The sequence below is a fragment of the Apodemus sylvaticus genome, chromosome 1, assembly GCF_947179515.1.
Source record: "Apodemus sylvaticus chromosome 1, mApoSyl1.1, whole genome shotgun sequence".
NCBI lineage: Eukaryota > Metazoa > Chordata > Mammalia > Rodentia > Muridae > Apodemus > Apodemus sylvaticus.
In genome coordinates, this window is record NC_067472.1 from 87,174,107 (window position 1) to 87,191,791 (window position 17,685).

Genomic DNA, 17,685 nt, shown 5'->3' on the forward strand with positions numbered 1-17,685 from the left:
TAAAACTGGACAGTATGAGATAAGAAACTTATACAGCTATAAATGACTAAAAGTCACTGTATTTCCTTTCTTTGGGGAGATTAGTGCTGGGATTAGATGTATGCACCCACCACCATACCAGGCTCAAAGTCATTGAATTCTAGGCTTAAGTATGTAGTGATTATCTGCTGAAAATTACTTTGATTGAGGGTATCAGTCCTGGGATAGAACACAGGTTCTTCGGGAAGATGAGTGTTCTACCAAAAAAAGAAAAAAAAAAATCTGAGCCACAGAGCAAATGAGGGGAACTTGCTTATTCCCCTATAAGCTATATGCCTACCTTCTTCATTTCCTTATAGTAACCTCCAAGAGTATTTAGAACTCTAGGATCCAGCAGGTAGGTTTCATCAGACACTGCTTGGTTCCTTCCCTGAGACAGTGGCCTCGGATGGAGTCCCAAGTCCCAGGCTGCAGTCACTCTACAGTGCAAACACCTGCAGCTTTCTGAACTCCAAGGCACCCTCGCTTTGCAGGCACAAGGACAGGCCTTTCTCCTGGAGTATTTATTCTATAAACAAGAGGAAAAGAGAGCCAGCCCTGCTTCCTGAGCCAAAACCCCAGGAAAGACACCCTGCTGCACACAGATTCAACTTCAAACACTTCAAGAGCCAAGCACACAGACCTCTATCAAGAAAAGAAAGGTCCCATTACCATGACAAGAAGTGACAAATGTCCACCTGCACTTAATCGGCTGTTTCAGACACGCTGCTCCAAAACCAACAAAGCAAAGTCTGCGAATTCAAAGTCCCTCTTTCACCGTGACCTAAGCACTTCTTTCGTGTCTCTTAATTTTTTTTACATGAATTTACTTATTTTGTGTGTATGAGAGAGAAAAAGAATACTCCACTGTGGGCCATGGCACACACACAGAGATCAGACAACAATATGCAGGGGTCAGGTCTCTCATCCCTCTGTGGGTTCTGAGGATGTAGCTCAGGGCATCAGGTTAATTCCAAAGGCCTCACTGGCTCCACACTGGCTCCACGGCTTTCTCTCTTTTTTTTTTTTAAATTTTACATTATTATTATTATTACTGTTGCTATTGCTATTACTATTACTATTACTTTTACTTTGAGGAGACAGGTATCTTCCAGCAGACTTTGTAGGTGAGGATGACCTTGCTCTTATATCTCTGCTGAGTCCGGAACCTCACCCCAGCACACCAAGGTTATACAGTACTGGGGATCAAACCCAGGGCCCCTGCATCCTAGGCAGGCACTCTACTCACTCAGCTACATACCCAGCCCCTGGCCCAAGTACGTTTTGCCAAGAGAGGAGGGTTTTTAGGGCAAACCCTTTCCTGGAGATGGAGAGGCATCTTTCTAGCTAAGAGCACTGGTTGCTCTTCTAGAGGACCTGAGTTCAGTTCCTGGCGCCAGCAATTGACAGTCCACAGCAGGCGGCCTGTATCTCCAGCTCCCCTCTGCTGGCCTCCATGGGACCCACACACATGGTATATTCTCACAAAGACACATACGCATATGCACAAGTGAAAGTAAGAAGAGTTGGGCAGTGGTGGTACAAGAGGCAAAAGGGTCCCTGAGTTCAAGGCTAGCCTGGACTACATACAGGATAGGTTCCAGGACAGCTAGGTAGGACTACACAGAGAAACCCAGTCTTGAAAAACCCAAATAAACAAATAAATAAATTAAATAAATCTTAGAAAAAGAAAAAAAAAACCTTTTCTGTACAGGACTGACTCCAAGAGCCATCAGCAAATCAACAAATTCACCAAGATAATTCGTAAACACACTTATCTTTATAGTATGAGTGTATTTTCCTTATATGAGTATGTCTTTAAAATGTATATAACAGAGATGTTAATCTCAGATTCCAAGCCAATCAGTCTGGTTGAGACAACCTGGAAGACAGTTACCCAAACCTTAGTGTACACAAATCACAAACACAATAGCACTTGTCCCAAGGCCTGTGTAGTACACAGCACTGGGTCAATCATTAATTCCATCTGAGCCACATACCCAGCCTGTGTACTGCACAGCACTGGGTGAATCATTAATTCTATCTGAGCCATATACCCAGCCTATGTACTGCACAGCACTGGGTGAATCATTAATTCCGTCTGAGTCACATATCCGGCCTGTGTAGTGCACAGCACTGGATGAATCATTAATTCTGTCATCAAGGGCAACAGTGGTTCCTAGAATTATGGGATGTACAACCTGTGCAGCTGTACACAGTGACCCTAGGATTAGTCACCTCACAAAAACAAATTCATAATCACGGCCTCTCAAAAGACACCTGTGAGTATGGAAGTGGTGGATGAGTTAAGTGGAGTTTTAGCCAGAATTTTTAAGAAATGAAAAAAGACAAACCCTCCCCTGGCCTGACCTGGATGACAATCTTCAGAGCCTTCACTTTCTGATCCGAGGCCCAGGCGTCCTTCAGAGACTGGTTGAGCTCTTCTATGCGGTTCACATAATCTTGCTGGGTCAGGTTCAGCAGCTCCTTCTGGGACCCCTATGGGCAGAAAAGGCAGAACTGCAAGCACAAGAGAAAACGGAAAAGCCTCCTCCGACCACCTCCACACGGGACAGCCGGATGCTGGCCACACTTTGTCACTCAGTGCGGCATCTGCACCTGGTTGGGCACTGACGCACACAGGATACCAGGACTTACAGCTTGTGGGCCTAGTGTGTATAGCTAGAAGCTCTGGCATAAAAATTTTGGGCCAGGGAGATGGCTTAGCAGTAGAGAACACTCACTGATCTTACAGAGGACCTGGTTCAGTTTGCAGCACCCACAAGGCAGCTCACAATCAGCTGTCAATGCATCCAGAGGATGTGATGCCCTCCTCTGGCTCGCTTGGGCACCAGGCATGCGAGAGGTATGTATATACTTAAGTATATACATACGCATGCACATGCCAGCAAACACACCAGACTCTTTCACACAGACGCTGGGAATCAAGGTCACATCTTCACGTTTGAACAGCAAGCGCTTTATTGACCAAGTCACCTTCCCAGCTCCAAACTCGCCAGTTTTTAAGAGTTGGCAAACAAGCCCATTTTTTCAAAGCATACACAGCAATTCCAAAGGTACTGTGGGCCACATTCAACAGGCCCTGTGTAAACAACGCCTCAAAGTGGGATCTTTGAGCCACATAAAGCTGTTTCACTGGGGGGTGACTCCGCATGGATTTTACTGCTGATAGTGTTTCCAGATCACAGACAAACTGCTCCTATGTCACAAAGTGAAAAGAGGTCTCCAGAAGAGCCGGTTCACACCAGGTTCCCCTGAGAGCAGCCAGTAGGTTCCAGCATCTTTCCTGGAACTAAGTCAGGGCCCCAGGAGGCCTCACACAGTGAGCAGCCATCCTTGACAGAAAGGCTGGAGAGCCCCATTCACCGTGCCCCGTAAGTGGCCTGCTCACCTCCTCAAAGTCATCCAGCTCTTCCAGACGTGTCCGAACCTTCTCTGACATGGCAGAAGCCACAGCCCCAGCTCTGCCTGCACGGGAGAGACATCCATCATACAAGCAGTTTTCTCATGCACTCGCACACAGCAGGAGAGACACCTATCAGGTGTCACCATGAACTTGTCAGGAAACAATTCACCTCAGAATACTGCAATGGTGGAACAGCCTCAGCCTCCTCATGGGCTCAAGGTCTAGCGGAAGCTTCTTCCACCAGCAGCTGACCCCAGAAGCAAAGTGAGTGGCCCCAGAAAGGTGAACCCCCACGTAGGATATTTGTAAATCATACTCCACTATTTGCTTGTTCCTAAAGGAACAGTGCAGAACTCTACCATGCATTGTGTGTCTTGAAGGGCCTCTCAGGCATGCACTCACGAAGGCCCAGCATTACCAGGCCTTTACACTTACATAGCAACCTGCCTCCTCATCTGCCCAAAGCGGGAAGAACACGTCAAAGGCCTCTTCCCGGGCAAACAGGCCTAGCTGCTTCGACCATCAGCTGTCAATACCATCCCCAGTACTGGCAGGAGCCAAGATGCAGAGGATGGACTTGAAGCCACAGGCCAGCCACAGGGCCAGGGGGGATCTGGACTACAGGTCATCCAAGCCTGTCAGAATCACTTCCCCACTTTCAAACTGCTGCCCATGATGATGCTGAGGGTCCTGTGACTCACTTAGACCTTGCTCTTTCTACTAAATGAATAAAGGATGAAAGTTGAACATCCCACAAAGGCCCCTGTGTTGAAGGCATGGCCTTGAACTTGCTACGGTAGTTGAGGGTGACTTTGAACATCTGACTCTCCAAATGTCCAGGGACCAAAGGCTGCTAAGACTGAGCACATGCCTTCTTCCCAAAGGACAAAGATCTAAGGCAGCACTTCTCCAAGAGTTCCACATCCACAGGGGTCACCTAAGACCATTGGAAAACAGATATTTACACTGATTCACAATCATAGCAAAATTACAGTTATGAAGTAGCAATGAAAATAACTTTATGGGGGGGGGGGTCAACCACAACGTGAGCAACTGTATTAAAGGGTCGCAGTGTGAGGAAGGCTGAGAAGCACTACTCTAGGGCAAAAGAAAGGGCCTAGAGTTAGAGAAGATGCCTGTCCGAAACATGTTTGACACCCTGGCATGAGGACCGGAGTTGGGACCCCTGGAGCTGGCCTCCTGACAGCCAGACAGTCTAGCTGAGTCAGTGAGCTGAATGTTCAGTGAGACCATCTCAAAAAGTAAGGCGAAAGGCTGGGCGCGTTAGCACTGCCTTTAATCCCAGCACTTAGGAGGCAGAGGCTGGTAGATCTCTGTGAGATCAAGGCTAGCCTGGTCTAAGGTATGTAGAGTTCCAGGACAGCCAGAGCTGTCCCCATATAAATAAATAAATAAATAAGGTGAAGAGCGATCGATCGAGGAAGACACATAATGCTGACCGCTAGCTTCTGCACAGACACGTGTGCGGGCACGTCTACACACACAGGAAAAGGGCCTCAGACACAGGAGCAGAGGGGCAGGGTCTAAAGCCATCCCGAGCTGGTGGGGAGCATTCTTATCCTCTGTGTGCCTAAGGTCAACCAGGGAGTCTGCCTAGTACCCCTGGGAGGCTCTTTGGTCTCTTTTCACTAATGTTCTGCCAGTGGGTTTCTGTCCAGCGTCCACCAGCCTAACACCTTCCAACTGTACAAACATCACGACAGATGCATGACAATAGCTTCCCTTCCTCTGTGAATGATGCTAAAGGCACAGGCAGAACTTACCTATCAAAACAAACGCTCATCTTACCTTTTTCTGATCCCATAAACAGATTCTGTGGAGAGAAAAACAAAACAATAATTAATGTTCTTCATTTTTTAAAATTACTTTAATTTTGTGGATAGGAATTATGTGCAAGTGAGCGCTGGTGCCCTCAGAGGTGTGGGGTCCTCTGAAGTTAGTCTTACAGGCAGTTGAGCTGTCTGATATAGATATTTGGAACTGAACTCAAGTCCTGTGGAAGGCTGCTCAAAACCACCTAGGAGTTGAATTTCAAGTCATGTGGGGACTAGCCAAGTGGGATATCAAATAGCACAAGTTTTGATGTAATAGCACTGAGTAATAGACCCATTTTGGACATCCTCAAATCAAAGTTTCTCAGCCATCATGCCCCTGCCTCTGTGCATTGTACAGCTTCACTCTGTGGGGTCTAGCCTATGCACTGTGGAGTTTTACAGTCTCTCTTGACCTCCACTCACAACATGCCAAGCAACCTCTGGAGTTGTAACAGGCAAAAGTAACTCTAGACACTTCCAGATGATGCTTGGGAGTGAAAAGGACTGACGCCTGAGAGGTGTTTCTCTGAATTAGCCTACGAATTAATTCAAGAAGAAACACTGTTCAAAAGCCAATCAGTTCTTATCCTTCTGCTCAGCACGCCCTGTGAAAAGCAGGTGAGAAGAGCTGGGGGAGAACACAGTCAGAGGGTCCTGAATCTGCACTGTCCAGCCAGCCTCCCTTGCAGCTATATACTATCCAGAGCTACCTCCAAAACCTTAGGAACTGCAGTGCTGAGGGCTGAGTACCAGGAGGCCCCCTTAAATGGGAAGGGCTACATCTTCCTTTTGTTTTCCTTCTAGCAACTTACACACAAGGCAACACTAGAAGTGAGACACATCTGAGGAGTGAGAAGGAAAGATGGAAACCTGGTCTGAGAAGTTGTCACTCCAGTCCTGGACTCCCCACCTCTGGACCTCCTCAGAATAAGGAGAGACATAATGTTCTTAATGCTGTCCAAGGGGAGAACTTGGGTTACAAGTATTGAATCTGAGCATAACTAGCACAGCGCTAACTGGTTGCCTGGGGAGGGCACTGCTCATCTGAGCGCCTCCTGCAGGGAGTAACTTGCCTGGGGCAGAGGGAAGGCTCCTATTTACACCTGCCCCAGACACAGCCAACTGCCTCACCCACCAGCCACTCCAGGAGCAAGCTTCCAGCTCCAAGGGGGACACAGGGAGGGAGGTGAATCCTCCCTTCCTCGTCCATTCGTTTTTTTTCTAAAAAGATTTGTTTATTTATTTATTATATGTAAGTACACTGTAGCTGTCTTCAAACACTCCAGAAGAGGGCATCAGATCTTGTTATGAATGGTTGTGAGCCACCATGTAGTTGCTGAGATTTGAACTCAGGACCTTCAGAAGAGTAGTCAGTGCTCTTAACCGCTGAGCCATCTCTCCAGCCCTCTTCTTCCATTCTTAATTCATGCCTTTAATTAAATGTCTTTATGGGCACCCTCCCTAAGGGGCCCAAGCTGCCAATTCCTCTTCTGAACTGAGCTGCACACCTAACCCTTAACATGCAATTTTTTAAAAAGATTTATTTATTTATTTCATGTATGTGGTTACACTGTAGCTGTCTTCAGACACACCAGAAGAGGGCGTCAGATCCCACTACAGATGGTTGTGAGCCACCATGTGGTTGCTGGAAATTGAATCCAGGACCTCTGGAAGAGCAGTCAGTGCTCTTGACTGCTGAGCTATCTCTCCAGTCCCTCCACCAACCTTTTTTTAACATGCAATTTTTAAAGGAGCCAATTAGCACACAAACAACAGCGACACAGGAGGAGCTCCAGGTGGGAGCTGGCCCACTGGGCTGACATGCGGCTGGGTACTCACAATAGACAGCTTCTCTGTAGTCGTGTACCGTGCAAGGATTTCGCCCCGTTTGCTGGCCCAGGGCTCAAAGTCGGGTCCCACGAAGGAGTTCTCATCCTTATCGCGTTTCTTTCTGGAGCTGTCCTAAGGAGGGCAAGGCAACCACAGGATGGGTGCTTTTGTTGACACTGACATGGCTGGCTGGGTTTCTCAGGACTCTGAAGCGCTTTGTGCTACCTGGCTACACTCCAGCCCCAGCACTGCCTGCAACTCACTCTGTAGATCAGGCTGGCCTCAAACTCACAAATCCACCTGCCTCTGCCTCCAAAGGTATGCGCCTCCACTGCCCGGCTTTTTTCTTTCTTTTTTTAAATGGTCTTTTGAGACAGGGTTTCTTTGTGTAGCCCTGACTGTCCTGGAACCGGACTGCTTTTGCCTCCCAGGTGTTGGGATTAAAGGCATGGGCCACCATCACTGGGCCACCATCACCAGGCCACCATAGTGCTCACACCTCAGATGTCATTCCTCAGACAGTTCTTTGAGGAAAGATCTTTCATTGGCCTAGACTTTACCTATTGGATCAAGCAAGCCTTAGGGATCCATCCTTCCCTCCCCACACTGGGATTATAAGAATGCACCACTGTGTCTAATCTTTCTGCATGAGTTCTTGTGACTAAATCCAGGTCTTTATGCTTGCAAGGCATGGAGGTGAAGATGGGATTCCCGGAGCAGTTTAGCTAGCTAGACTAGCTAACTCTGTGTGTCTGGGTTTAAGTGAGACTCTCCCTCAACATATCAACATGTAAGGTAGAGAACAATCCAGAAAGACATCTGACGTCAGCCTCTGACCTCCAAGTACAAGAAAGTATGCACACATCCCCCTCACATGCAAGCAAACAAGGGCGCATGCACACGCACACACTAAAATTTCTTCAATTAAAATATAGATGACATAGTGGTTAAGAGCCCTTGCAGAGCACCCACGTGGCAGTTCACAACCATCTGTAACTTAGTTCCAGTAGCTAACGCCCTCCTCTGGCCTCCACATGCATGCATCCAGCGCATATATATACATACATGTAGGCACAATAGTCATGCACATAAAATACATTTTAAAAACTTTTGTAAAGCACACTGAAAAAGAAATTTTTCCCAACAATCCAAATAGTGGAAAATTAAAATAACTGTTAACATTCAATCAAGGAAATAGGTGAGACTTAGCACTGCTGGCAGGAACACAGACCACTAAGCCTCTGAGGGGATGGCTCAGAGGCAGCACGCAGAACGGCCTGCATCCACTGCCTTCATCCAGTAGGGAGCTGTCTAGTACTCTCCCCTGCACAGACCCCTGCACACGGGCACCATGAGGTATGGAGAGAGATATTCAAGAGATATTGGTGTGTTTTCAATACTAGTAGACACCCTAGACTCCATGGGCAACAACAAAGGAATGTAATGCAGCTTTGCAAAACAAGGTCATAATATAAAAAGTTACCTAAGACATATTGTCAAGTCAAAAATTTAGAACAAAAAAGGCCCAGGGGCAGAGGACCTAGGGACGTGGCTCAGCAGGTACAGTGCTTGCCCAGCAGGCACAAAGCCCTGGGTTCAGACTCCAGCACTGATCAAACTGGGAGTAGTGGCTCTTACTAGTAAACCTAGCCCTTGGGAGGCGGAGGCAGGGGAATCAAAAGTTTACGGTCATTCTCACATAGGCCAGTGTGCACTACATGAGACCCTGTCTTTAAAAAAGTTAATTAATAAATAAAAATAAAAATACAGAGAGACCTCACAGATCTCTAGCAGCCTCTCAGACAACATTCTTAATCAAATTCCTCTGGGTATCTGGATGTCCTGAACTCTCACAATCAGAATGCCCCAATGCATTATTGGTGAGACTTCAGACTGCCATCCCTGCAGCTAAAGACCTGACACCCACCATGCCTGATGCTGGCCAGGCTGCCTTACCATGACTGTTACTGTGGCTGCCGGGTCCGAGGTGGCTGCAAACATGGATAGGGGGTCGGTGCCATCGAGGACGCTGCTCAGAGGATCAACCACGGAGCTGGAAGAGGAGGAGGATGTGGATGAGGTGCTTCCTTTCCGGCTCACTTTCTTTGTCTTTGACTCAGTGACCTGTGGAGAAAGTTGTGCAGCAGAGGTCATGTGACTGACTGCATCAGGGAACAGTCAACTAGGACTCTTAATTTTGCTTTGAAAGCTAGATTGACCAGTCATTGTGGCATCGGCAATGCTTATATTCTGTGAAAAACTGGCATGACCCATTATCTCCATGGCCTCCACAATGCAGTTGGTCCCCAGAAAGGCCAGCCCTGCCCAGGTGCTAGGACCTTCGGGCTTCATTCTCCTCCTCCAGGGAGGACAAAGCCAGCTGTGGAGTTAACAGCAATCAACCTGATCATTGAGAGCCTCCCTCCACATTAGATCCCTTATCGAAGGCACTTGGGGAGCGTCTGTGAAGGTGAAATGGGGTGACAGAGGCTCTCCAGGTCATCCCACACACATCTTCTCCAGGACCCTGTCTCCAGCCGTCCAGTGGGGAGCGCTTCCTTAAGCTCTGTGCTCTGCCTCCGCAAATTAACAGAACCCAAGGAAGGCCAAGCCCTTAGGGAGGTCAGAGGCACAGGGCATACCCTGGACTTGGCCCTGGTAAGTGAAGTGGGGTCTGGTGCTAGCTATCACTAAGTAGGGTTAGACCCAAAGCTGGTGTCTGCTAGAGAATCTTTTGCTGGTTTCTGATACTCACAGTCACGTAAAGCACTGTGATTGGGAGTAGAGAGGAAGATACTTATAATGGCGGGGTCTGACGCTGCTTGTATTGAAATTGTATTCTGTAGCCATGATCTGGTTGCTCTAAGACAAGCAAATCCTCTCGCATACACCTTGCCCTCCAAGTTACCCAGGATTGGTTAATAGGGATGCCTATAGCCTGTAGCTAGCTGGGAAGAAGAGAGGCAGGCATAGCCTGAGTTCCTGGGCTTTGGGTCTAAGGCAGAGTCCATGAGGAAAGACAAGAGAGAGGAGAAGGAAGAAGCAACCATGGGGAGCAAGAGCCCATGGCCATGAGGGCCGGCCTGTTAAAGCAGGCGGTCCAGGTGGAGCATGGCAAGTGCTATCTCGGGGTTACTGACAGGAAGTATAGACAAAAGCGGGGAGGGTTTCTATCTGCCCAGCAAAGGGAAAGGTTTCATGTCTTTTATTTGAGACCTAAATGATCTAAGATGGGGTAGAAACACCCAAATATTTACCACAACAGATACTGGCTTTTCCTGTCTGGAACACTGTCAGAATTAGTGACAACTGGTCACCCAGTTGGTGGCAGGAGCAGACACTCTCAACATGCAGACTAACCACATAGCTGGTGGCAGACTGAGAATGTAGGGAAAACCTCTTTTCCATTGAAACAGTTAAGTGTATCTACATTCTCTAGTTTGGCTCCTGGCTTGTCATTAAGACAGTCGCTCGCCAGGGTGTCCAGACCAGCCTTGTGCGTGCTGAGCACACAGCCAGAGCGACACGGGGCTCCTTTCCATTTGCTTCTGAGTGGATACTGAACCTGGGAGCTCTGCCAGAGCAGCAAGTGTTTAACTGTGAAGCCATCGCTCCAGCCCTGGGAATCTGCTTTCTAACGAGGTCACCATGCCTTCTGCCTGGAGGCCTCGGTCCTGGCAGGATCACAAACCAGGATGACCGACGCTCAGTGTCCAAGGTTCTATGACTGAATGTTCGATAAAAATCTGAATCTCGGCACTTTTCTTGGGGTGTGGGGTACTCTAGTGATAGAGCACCTGACTAGTAAACACTTAACACTGCATCTGAGCCGGCCAATGCAGACTGCCTTTCTTAAACTAGATAGTATAACAGCTCTTGACACAGTGGTGACACAATACTGGCTATTATTAGTTACACAAGTATTACACTTATTTATCATTTATTTTGAGACAGCTTCACATAGCTAGAGCTGACCTTGAAAACTCTTGCCCCTCCCCCCACCTGGACAGGCATGTACCACCACAGCTGGGCCACATGTAACGTAAAGCACGTGCAGGTTATATACAAGTTTTATATCAGAACCTTGGGAGGGTCTTGGTACCTGAAGTCAGGCTTCCCAGGACACCAAGGGACAAGGGGCAGTTGTACTTGTTAGCGAATGCTGACACAGTGTGGGGGGAGAACAGCAAGTCTCTTATTGTCAGCTCTTATTTTGTTTTACTGAACGGTCTAAGATGCTCTTTGGGGCAGTCCAACTCAACTTTCCACTGCGCACACACTCCCTCTCCACCTGCCCCAGATGACCAGAGTGACTCCTACTGTTAACGGTCAGGAAGCTTCCAAATCAGGAGTCCTCACCCTTCCCCCACAGCAACTTCGAGGACAGCAGGAGGGAGTGCAGAGGGTGACAAGAAGTGAACCTAAGGAGAGGGGCTGACTGACAAATGTCTAAGCAGTTGCCACTAGCACCGAGGGACTGGGCCCACTCCAGGGAGCCTGCACAGGACTCACAGTGATGGGCTTCAGCGGGTGGTAGTCCCCACATTCCAGAGGCACTGTCTCCAACCTGCATGATGCCAGCTCCGCCTTGTAGTTCCTGTTCCGGGAATGCCTATGAACAAGTAAGACACTTGGCAAATCAGAAAGGTGACAAGGTGACACCAGATGGGTGACTGAGCCCTAAAATGTTATCTCAACTCCACTGACAGGGGATCAACTCGGAGCACATAATGTTGCTAGCAAGAACAATACAAAACACTAATCAAAAAACATAAAAATTATTTTAGTATTTGTTTGAGATCACTATGTGGCCCAGGCCAGCCCATAACTCACTAAGCAGTTGAACATGTCCTTGAACTCCTGATCTTCACAAAACTCCACCTTCCAAGCTTTGTAATTCCTGGCATGCTCTCTCACATCCCGGTTAACCCATGCTAGGGATGAAACCCAAACCTTGTGTACCAGGTGAGGACTCTACCAATTAAGCTTAAAAACCAATTTTCAAGCTGTCTGAAGGTGCAAACTCTGCCAACCAGCCCTGGATGTGTGAGGCCAGATACAGTGCACAGGGGAGCGTACTAAGAGGAGCCCAGGTTCGCCAGCCCTGTTTCCACAGTGTTGGCTGACTGGGGGCCTGAAGCAAGCAGAGGGCGGGTGGGGCTGGGAGGCCGGGCAACCTGAGCTTGGAGCAAACCTCCCAGAGCTGGACAGACATGACGGGCTCAGGGGGCCTGGGCTCAGGGGACCTCCCAGAGCTGGACAGACATAGCAGGACTCAGAATTCACAGCCAGGGCTTGGAGGAGGTGCCCCGGAAGAATAAGTTCCTGAGATGCAAGAAAAAGTCAAAGCTCTGCATTTGCAAACGACAGGAAGCAACTAGAGAAAGGGAAAGGGCAAATGTGGCTTCATCAGCTCAGGACTGATACAGAGGAAGGCTCAGTGGGCAGGACAATGAGAAGGAGGAGCCACACCAGAGCCTGGGCAGAGGAGGAAGAACATCACCACAGAGGGGAACCTCAACACGTGAGGGGTCAGAAGAAAGGCCACACACACACACCAGAGGAAGGAAAGAGAAATGTCATTTCCCAGAGTCCCCCCAACACACAGATCTGATCACTAGGCCTCCCTTCATGGAGAACCCCTCAGGTGGCTTTACCCACAATTCCCTCCTAGTAACTTCCTACCTGCTCCTGGAGGCACTTTGCTACTCTGTCCCCTTCACTGTACATGTATGCAGCCAAGCCCATGCTCTCTCCTATGGCACGCTCCGCCATCGCAGCCTCACCAACACCACCACCCTCTAATCGCACTCAACCTTACTACCTCAACAGTTGTCAAAAATCAGACTTTTTCACTAACAAAGATATAGGTGCCTCCCATTCATTCGCCCCAGAAACAGTTTTTCCTGGTTACCTAGGCCAATTCCCATGTCTACTTTCCCTCCTCTAGGGAAAGAGCAAATTCCAAGAGGTCAAGAACCTTCTCTGGCTTCCAGGCCCCTATAATTCACCCGGCGAGCTGCATGACTTTAGGTCAACTGGCATCCCAAGTTCTCAAATGAAAAGCGGCCTTGGAGTACTAAATAAGAATCCAGTGCTGAGCACGTCCCTCGAGGAACGCGCTCTCTGGAACAGAGGCACACTTCCCCTGGGCCTGCCTCATCAGCTCCTTCATCCAGTCAGTCACCGGGAAGACAACGGGCACAATTCTGTCTCTCTCATTAAGGAATACGAAGTCAGTGAGCATGCACTTCCACACAGAGAAATGTTTTGCATTTGCTCCAGAGGGAAGACTACAAAGACCATAGGCACTAGCAGAGCTGTGGCCTCATGGGTATGGGAATGTATAAGGAAAATATCAAAGGTTAAACCCGCACAGGCAGACGAAGTCAGCCCATCGTGTGATCTAAGAGGCCCACAGCAACACGCCGATGTGCTGTGTCCTGAAGTGGTCTCTCAAGAGTCTTCAGGGCGACTTGAATGTGAAGTAGAGTGCCAGTCCAAAATAAAGCCAGAGGGCTGATGTTGGTTATGTTCAAGGCCTAGCGTTACACAGTTCTTTCATGCTCAAATGAAGTCACTGTAAGCTACCTCCCATCACTGGAAGAGAAAAGCCAGAAAATTTGCCCCCGAGATGCAAGATCTCCAATCCCCAACCTCATTATCCTCTGCTTATCCTGTGTGGGTTCTTTATCGACACAAATCACCTGCTGCAACCTGATGGTCGCCTCACTTCTAAGCACAAAACGGCCCGTATGCCAGTCACTTGGCTACACACTAGCTCTTCCTGCTGCAAGACCCAGTTGAAGGCTCTTCTCTGCAGTCTACCCAGGCCGCCAGTGGAGTTGACTGACCGCCCTCTCTCTAATTTGGGCAGGTCCCCTCTCTTCTATGTTCAACTACCCTGACCTTTCCCTGAGGCAAAGGAGCATGTCTGAGGGCTCTACAGAGGTGGGTGAATGGGCCCACTTTACAGATGGGAAAGGCTAATCTCCTTCAGGTGGGCTGAGGAGCTCAAGGAACAAGCGACCAGGTCTCCCGGGTGCAGACTCCGGGCGAGTTCATCCGCTTCCCCAGAACTCCCAGACGTGCCAACCTCTCCTGAAGAGGTGGAAGCCTTGGATGGAGTAGGTCTGAGTGAAGAAGCGGAACAGAGCAGGAGCAGAGAACTGACATTGGTTCTGCTCTTCCGTACTCCTGACAGCCCGGGCGGGGATGGAGACCACCGACTCCACCAGGAACGACTGCCCACCCACACAGAGAGCAGCTAAGAGCGGCCCCCTCCCCAAACCCACTCGCCGGTTCTTCCTTACCAGGGAAAGACAGCCATCTTCCCAGTCACATGATCGCCTGTCTTCCGCGGCCAGCCCCTTTTCTCACATCTTGGAAAGCTCGGCCCCGCCCCGGCCGCCATGATTGTGAAGGGCAGCTTCCGCTCTGGAGAGCCTGGGCTCCGCCGTCCGCCATGATTGTGAGGGGCAACTTCCTACAGATTCGGATGCTCCACGTTTGTGTCGGGCAAATGGCCCGGCGAAACCCAAGCTCCATCAACCGCCTTGATTTGATCTTTTGTTTTATTTTGTTAGTAGAAATCCATTTGCCTCTGCCTCCCTAATGATGGGATTAAAGGCCCGCATCACCACGCCTGGCTTAAGTCACATTCGTATTATGTAGATGTGTGTCGGTGCACAGAGGTCGGTGGATAACGAATAGCTTATCCACTTTCTTCGCTTGGCACTAGATGCCATTGCCCTCCGAGCTATCCCATTCACACCCACACCCCTACACCTCCACCCACATCACACCCACACCCACACCGCCCCCTCGCTCCCCCGCTTGTAAGAAGTTAGACTGGCTGCTTGGCCCACCTGCGCCCTCTAGTGTCAAGTAGGAGTGCGCACATCCATCCCTGCTGAGGGCCAGACACAATTGATTCTGAAGCGAATTCGCTGTTCGGCATGGGTTCTCTCCATGCTTCGTAGGGATGAACACTTTGGGCATTTTTCCCACACTCCTGACACTATACGTCCGAATACGGACAAGTAATCTTGACCACAGAACTTGGCGCTCCTGTTTTGTGTCCGCCCCTCCCCCCTTATGGATGAATTCCAATAGTGTACTAACAGGCGACTGCACTCACCACACTTTACCCACTCCCTTCTCCATAAAAACCTCTGGAGTGTCTGTCATTAATCACTTGGTTTTGGAAAACTAGAGCTCAAAGCTTGAGCTCAAAACTGGTGCCTGAGCTTGGGATTCAAACTCAAATAAGAAATGGGTTAAGACTGGGAAATTACCAGACAGCGTCCACTCATACCATCCCGGTTCTAGTATACTTCAACTAGAACTGAGGTTTTCAGAGTCCCAGTTTCTTCCTCTGTGAAACTGAGGTAACTGATAAGACGACTGGAGATTATCATGAAATCCGGGTCAACACCCCTCAGCTGTGATTAAATGAGGCAGGCTCTTGATTGGTCTTTGTTCTCAGAGCCTTTCTCTCTGTTAGTGCGATCCTAGTCTGCAACAGGGCAGAGCATCTTCTTTAAGTGGGCATGCCACTTTGCTCTTGCCTGGGTACTGTAAAACAGTGGCTCTGGGGCAGCTGTGTGGACAGTGGCACACTGCTGTAGGTGGTTCCTTTGAAAGAATGTAGCAGTTTGGGTGGTGAAAGGCGACCATGGGGCACCAAGGGCAGGGAGTGGTACCAACTGCCCTTCCTGCATTCGGCAAACCCATCCATCCCATCTTGTGTATAAAATAGATGGGGAACCATCATAAAACAGGCTCCATTTATGAAAAGGATAAATAACTAAGGAGTTCTTCTTACCACAGTCTAAGACCATGGTTTTGTGGCATCTTTGTCAGTGTCTCCAAGGAACAGGAAAATCTGGGCTGGAGAAATGTGTCGTTTGGTAAGCACTTGATGTTCTCCCAGAAGACCCAGATTTGATTTCCAGTACCCACAGGGTAGCTCACAACTATCTGTATCTCTAGTCCCAGGGAACCTGATGCCCTCTTCTGACATAAACAGGTACATGTAGCATAGAGACCCACACTCAGGCAAAAAATTCATATATATCAAATAATTAAGTCTTAAAAAAATTATTTTAAAGAAACTAGAGACCTGAGGGCCATGGCAGAGCAGAGTGTAGAGAGCAGAGTTTTAATGGAAGCGTTTTATTCATTTGCTTACATTGTTGTTGAAATGGTTTCACTTTGTAGTCCCAGCTGGCCTGGATGTACTGATCCTCTGCTTTAGCCTTCTGGGTGCTAGGGTTGTTGGCATGGGACACTACACTCAGCTTCTAATTGTATGTGTGGCATGTACACATGTGTGATCGCCCATGTATGAGCATATGAAGGCCAGAGTTAAGTATCTAGTATTTTCCTTGAATTTGAAGCTGTGTGACTGGCTAGCCAGGAAGCTTGTCGACCCCACCCCCACACACAGATATTCGGGTTGCAGGTGCACACCATTTGCCATTTTGACACAGGCACTAGGGATCTGGAAAGTCTTCATACTTGCATGGCAAGCACTTTACCCAGATAGGTCCCCAAATCCAATTTTTTAATGTATGTATATGTATTGGTGGTTTTCCTGCATGTATGTCACTGCACTATGTACCTGTGGAAGCTAGAAGAGGATTTCGGGATCCCCTGGAGATGGATAATTGGGAGGCCACCATGTGGGTGCTGAAAATCAAACTGGGTCCTTCGGGAAGACCAATGCTCTTGAGCCTCTCATCTCTCTGGTCTTAAACTTATTTTTAACTGATATATGACAGGTCTGACACAACTCTTAGGGATGTTGTTACAGTTATCAAAGAAGGGGCTGCACTACATTCTATCCCGAGGTCTTTGTTTCCAGAACTTGATCTTACTCCACCTATGTGGTGCTAGGGAGGTGGAACCTGGGACTTAGTGCCTGCTTAGTGGGCTGGCTGGTCTTGTCTACTTGACACAAGCTAGAGTTACCTGAAAGAAGGGAACCTCAGTTGAGAAAGTGCCTCCTAAGATGAGGCTGGAGGTGACCCAGCTTCTCTAAGAAGGCTGACTGAGCAAAGGCGCCCTCCATGGCCCCCATGTCACTTCCTGTTAGGGTTTCTGTCCTGAATCCCTTGGATGATGAAGTAATGTGGAAGTGTAAGCAGAATAAACAAACCCTTTCCTCCCCAACTTGCTTTCTGGTCATGGTGTTTCACAGCAGCAACAGAAACCCTAAGACATAGCCAAGCGCTCTCCCAGCAGCAGCAGCAGCAGCCCTACTTATCTTTTAGAACTTGCCTTTCATGGGGACTTGAGCATAGACTAGAGGTTGCTCATGGGACATGGACCTCTGATGGACCAGTCCTTCATTCTTAAGATTTGGTTCATCACAGCATCAGTGATTTTCTAGCCATTTCCTTGCAGACAGCCAAATACAGCATCCCAGTAAGAGCTGACAGCCAGCCACTAGGAGGGAACATTAGCCCCGCAGTGTGAAAGGCAGAGGTGTCACTGTGAGAGCCACTCAGGCATTCCCTCTGTCCTCTGCCTCTCCACTGCTCTTGGCCAGTGTCTCACTCCTAAGAAGCA

The 17,685-nt window shown here is 48.7% G+C and overlaps 1 protein-coding gene across 1 annotated transcript in view; it reads right to left on the reverse strand.

Moving 5' to 3' along the window:
- Vps35l (VPS35 endosomal protein sorting factor like) overlaps positions 1–14,529 on the reverse strand; it is a 98,407-nt gene extending 83,878 nt beyond the window's left edge. Inside the window, exons 1-7 of the mRNA XM_052200373.1 lie at positions 14,424–14,529; positions 11,623–11,722; positions 9,067–9,234; positions 7,120–7,242; positions 5,255–5,279; positions 3,431–3,507; positions 2,389–2,517 (exon numbers count right to left, since the gene is read on the reverse strand). Of these exons, the coding sequence (XP_052056333.1) occupies positions 2,389–2,517; positions 3,431–3,507; positions 5,255–5,279; positions 7,120–7,242; positions 9,067–9,234; positions 11,623–11,722; positions 14,424–14,524 (723 nt within the window). The 5' untranslated portion in view covers positions 14,525–14,529. The remainder of the gene's footprint in view (positions 1–2,388; positions 2,518–3,430; positions 3,508–5,254; positions 5,280–7,119; positions 7,243–9,066; positions 9,235–11,622; positions 11,723–14,423) is intronic.
- Positions 14,530–17,685: the final 3,156 nt, after the last annotated feature.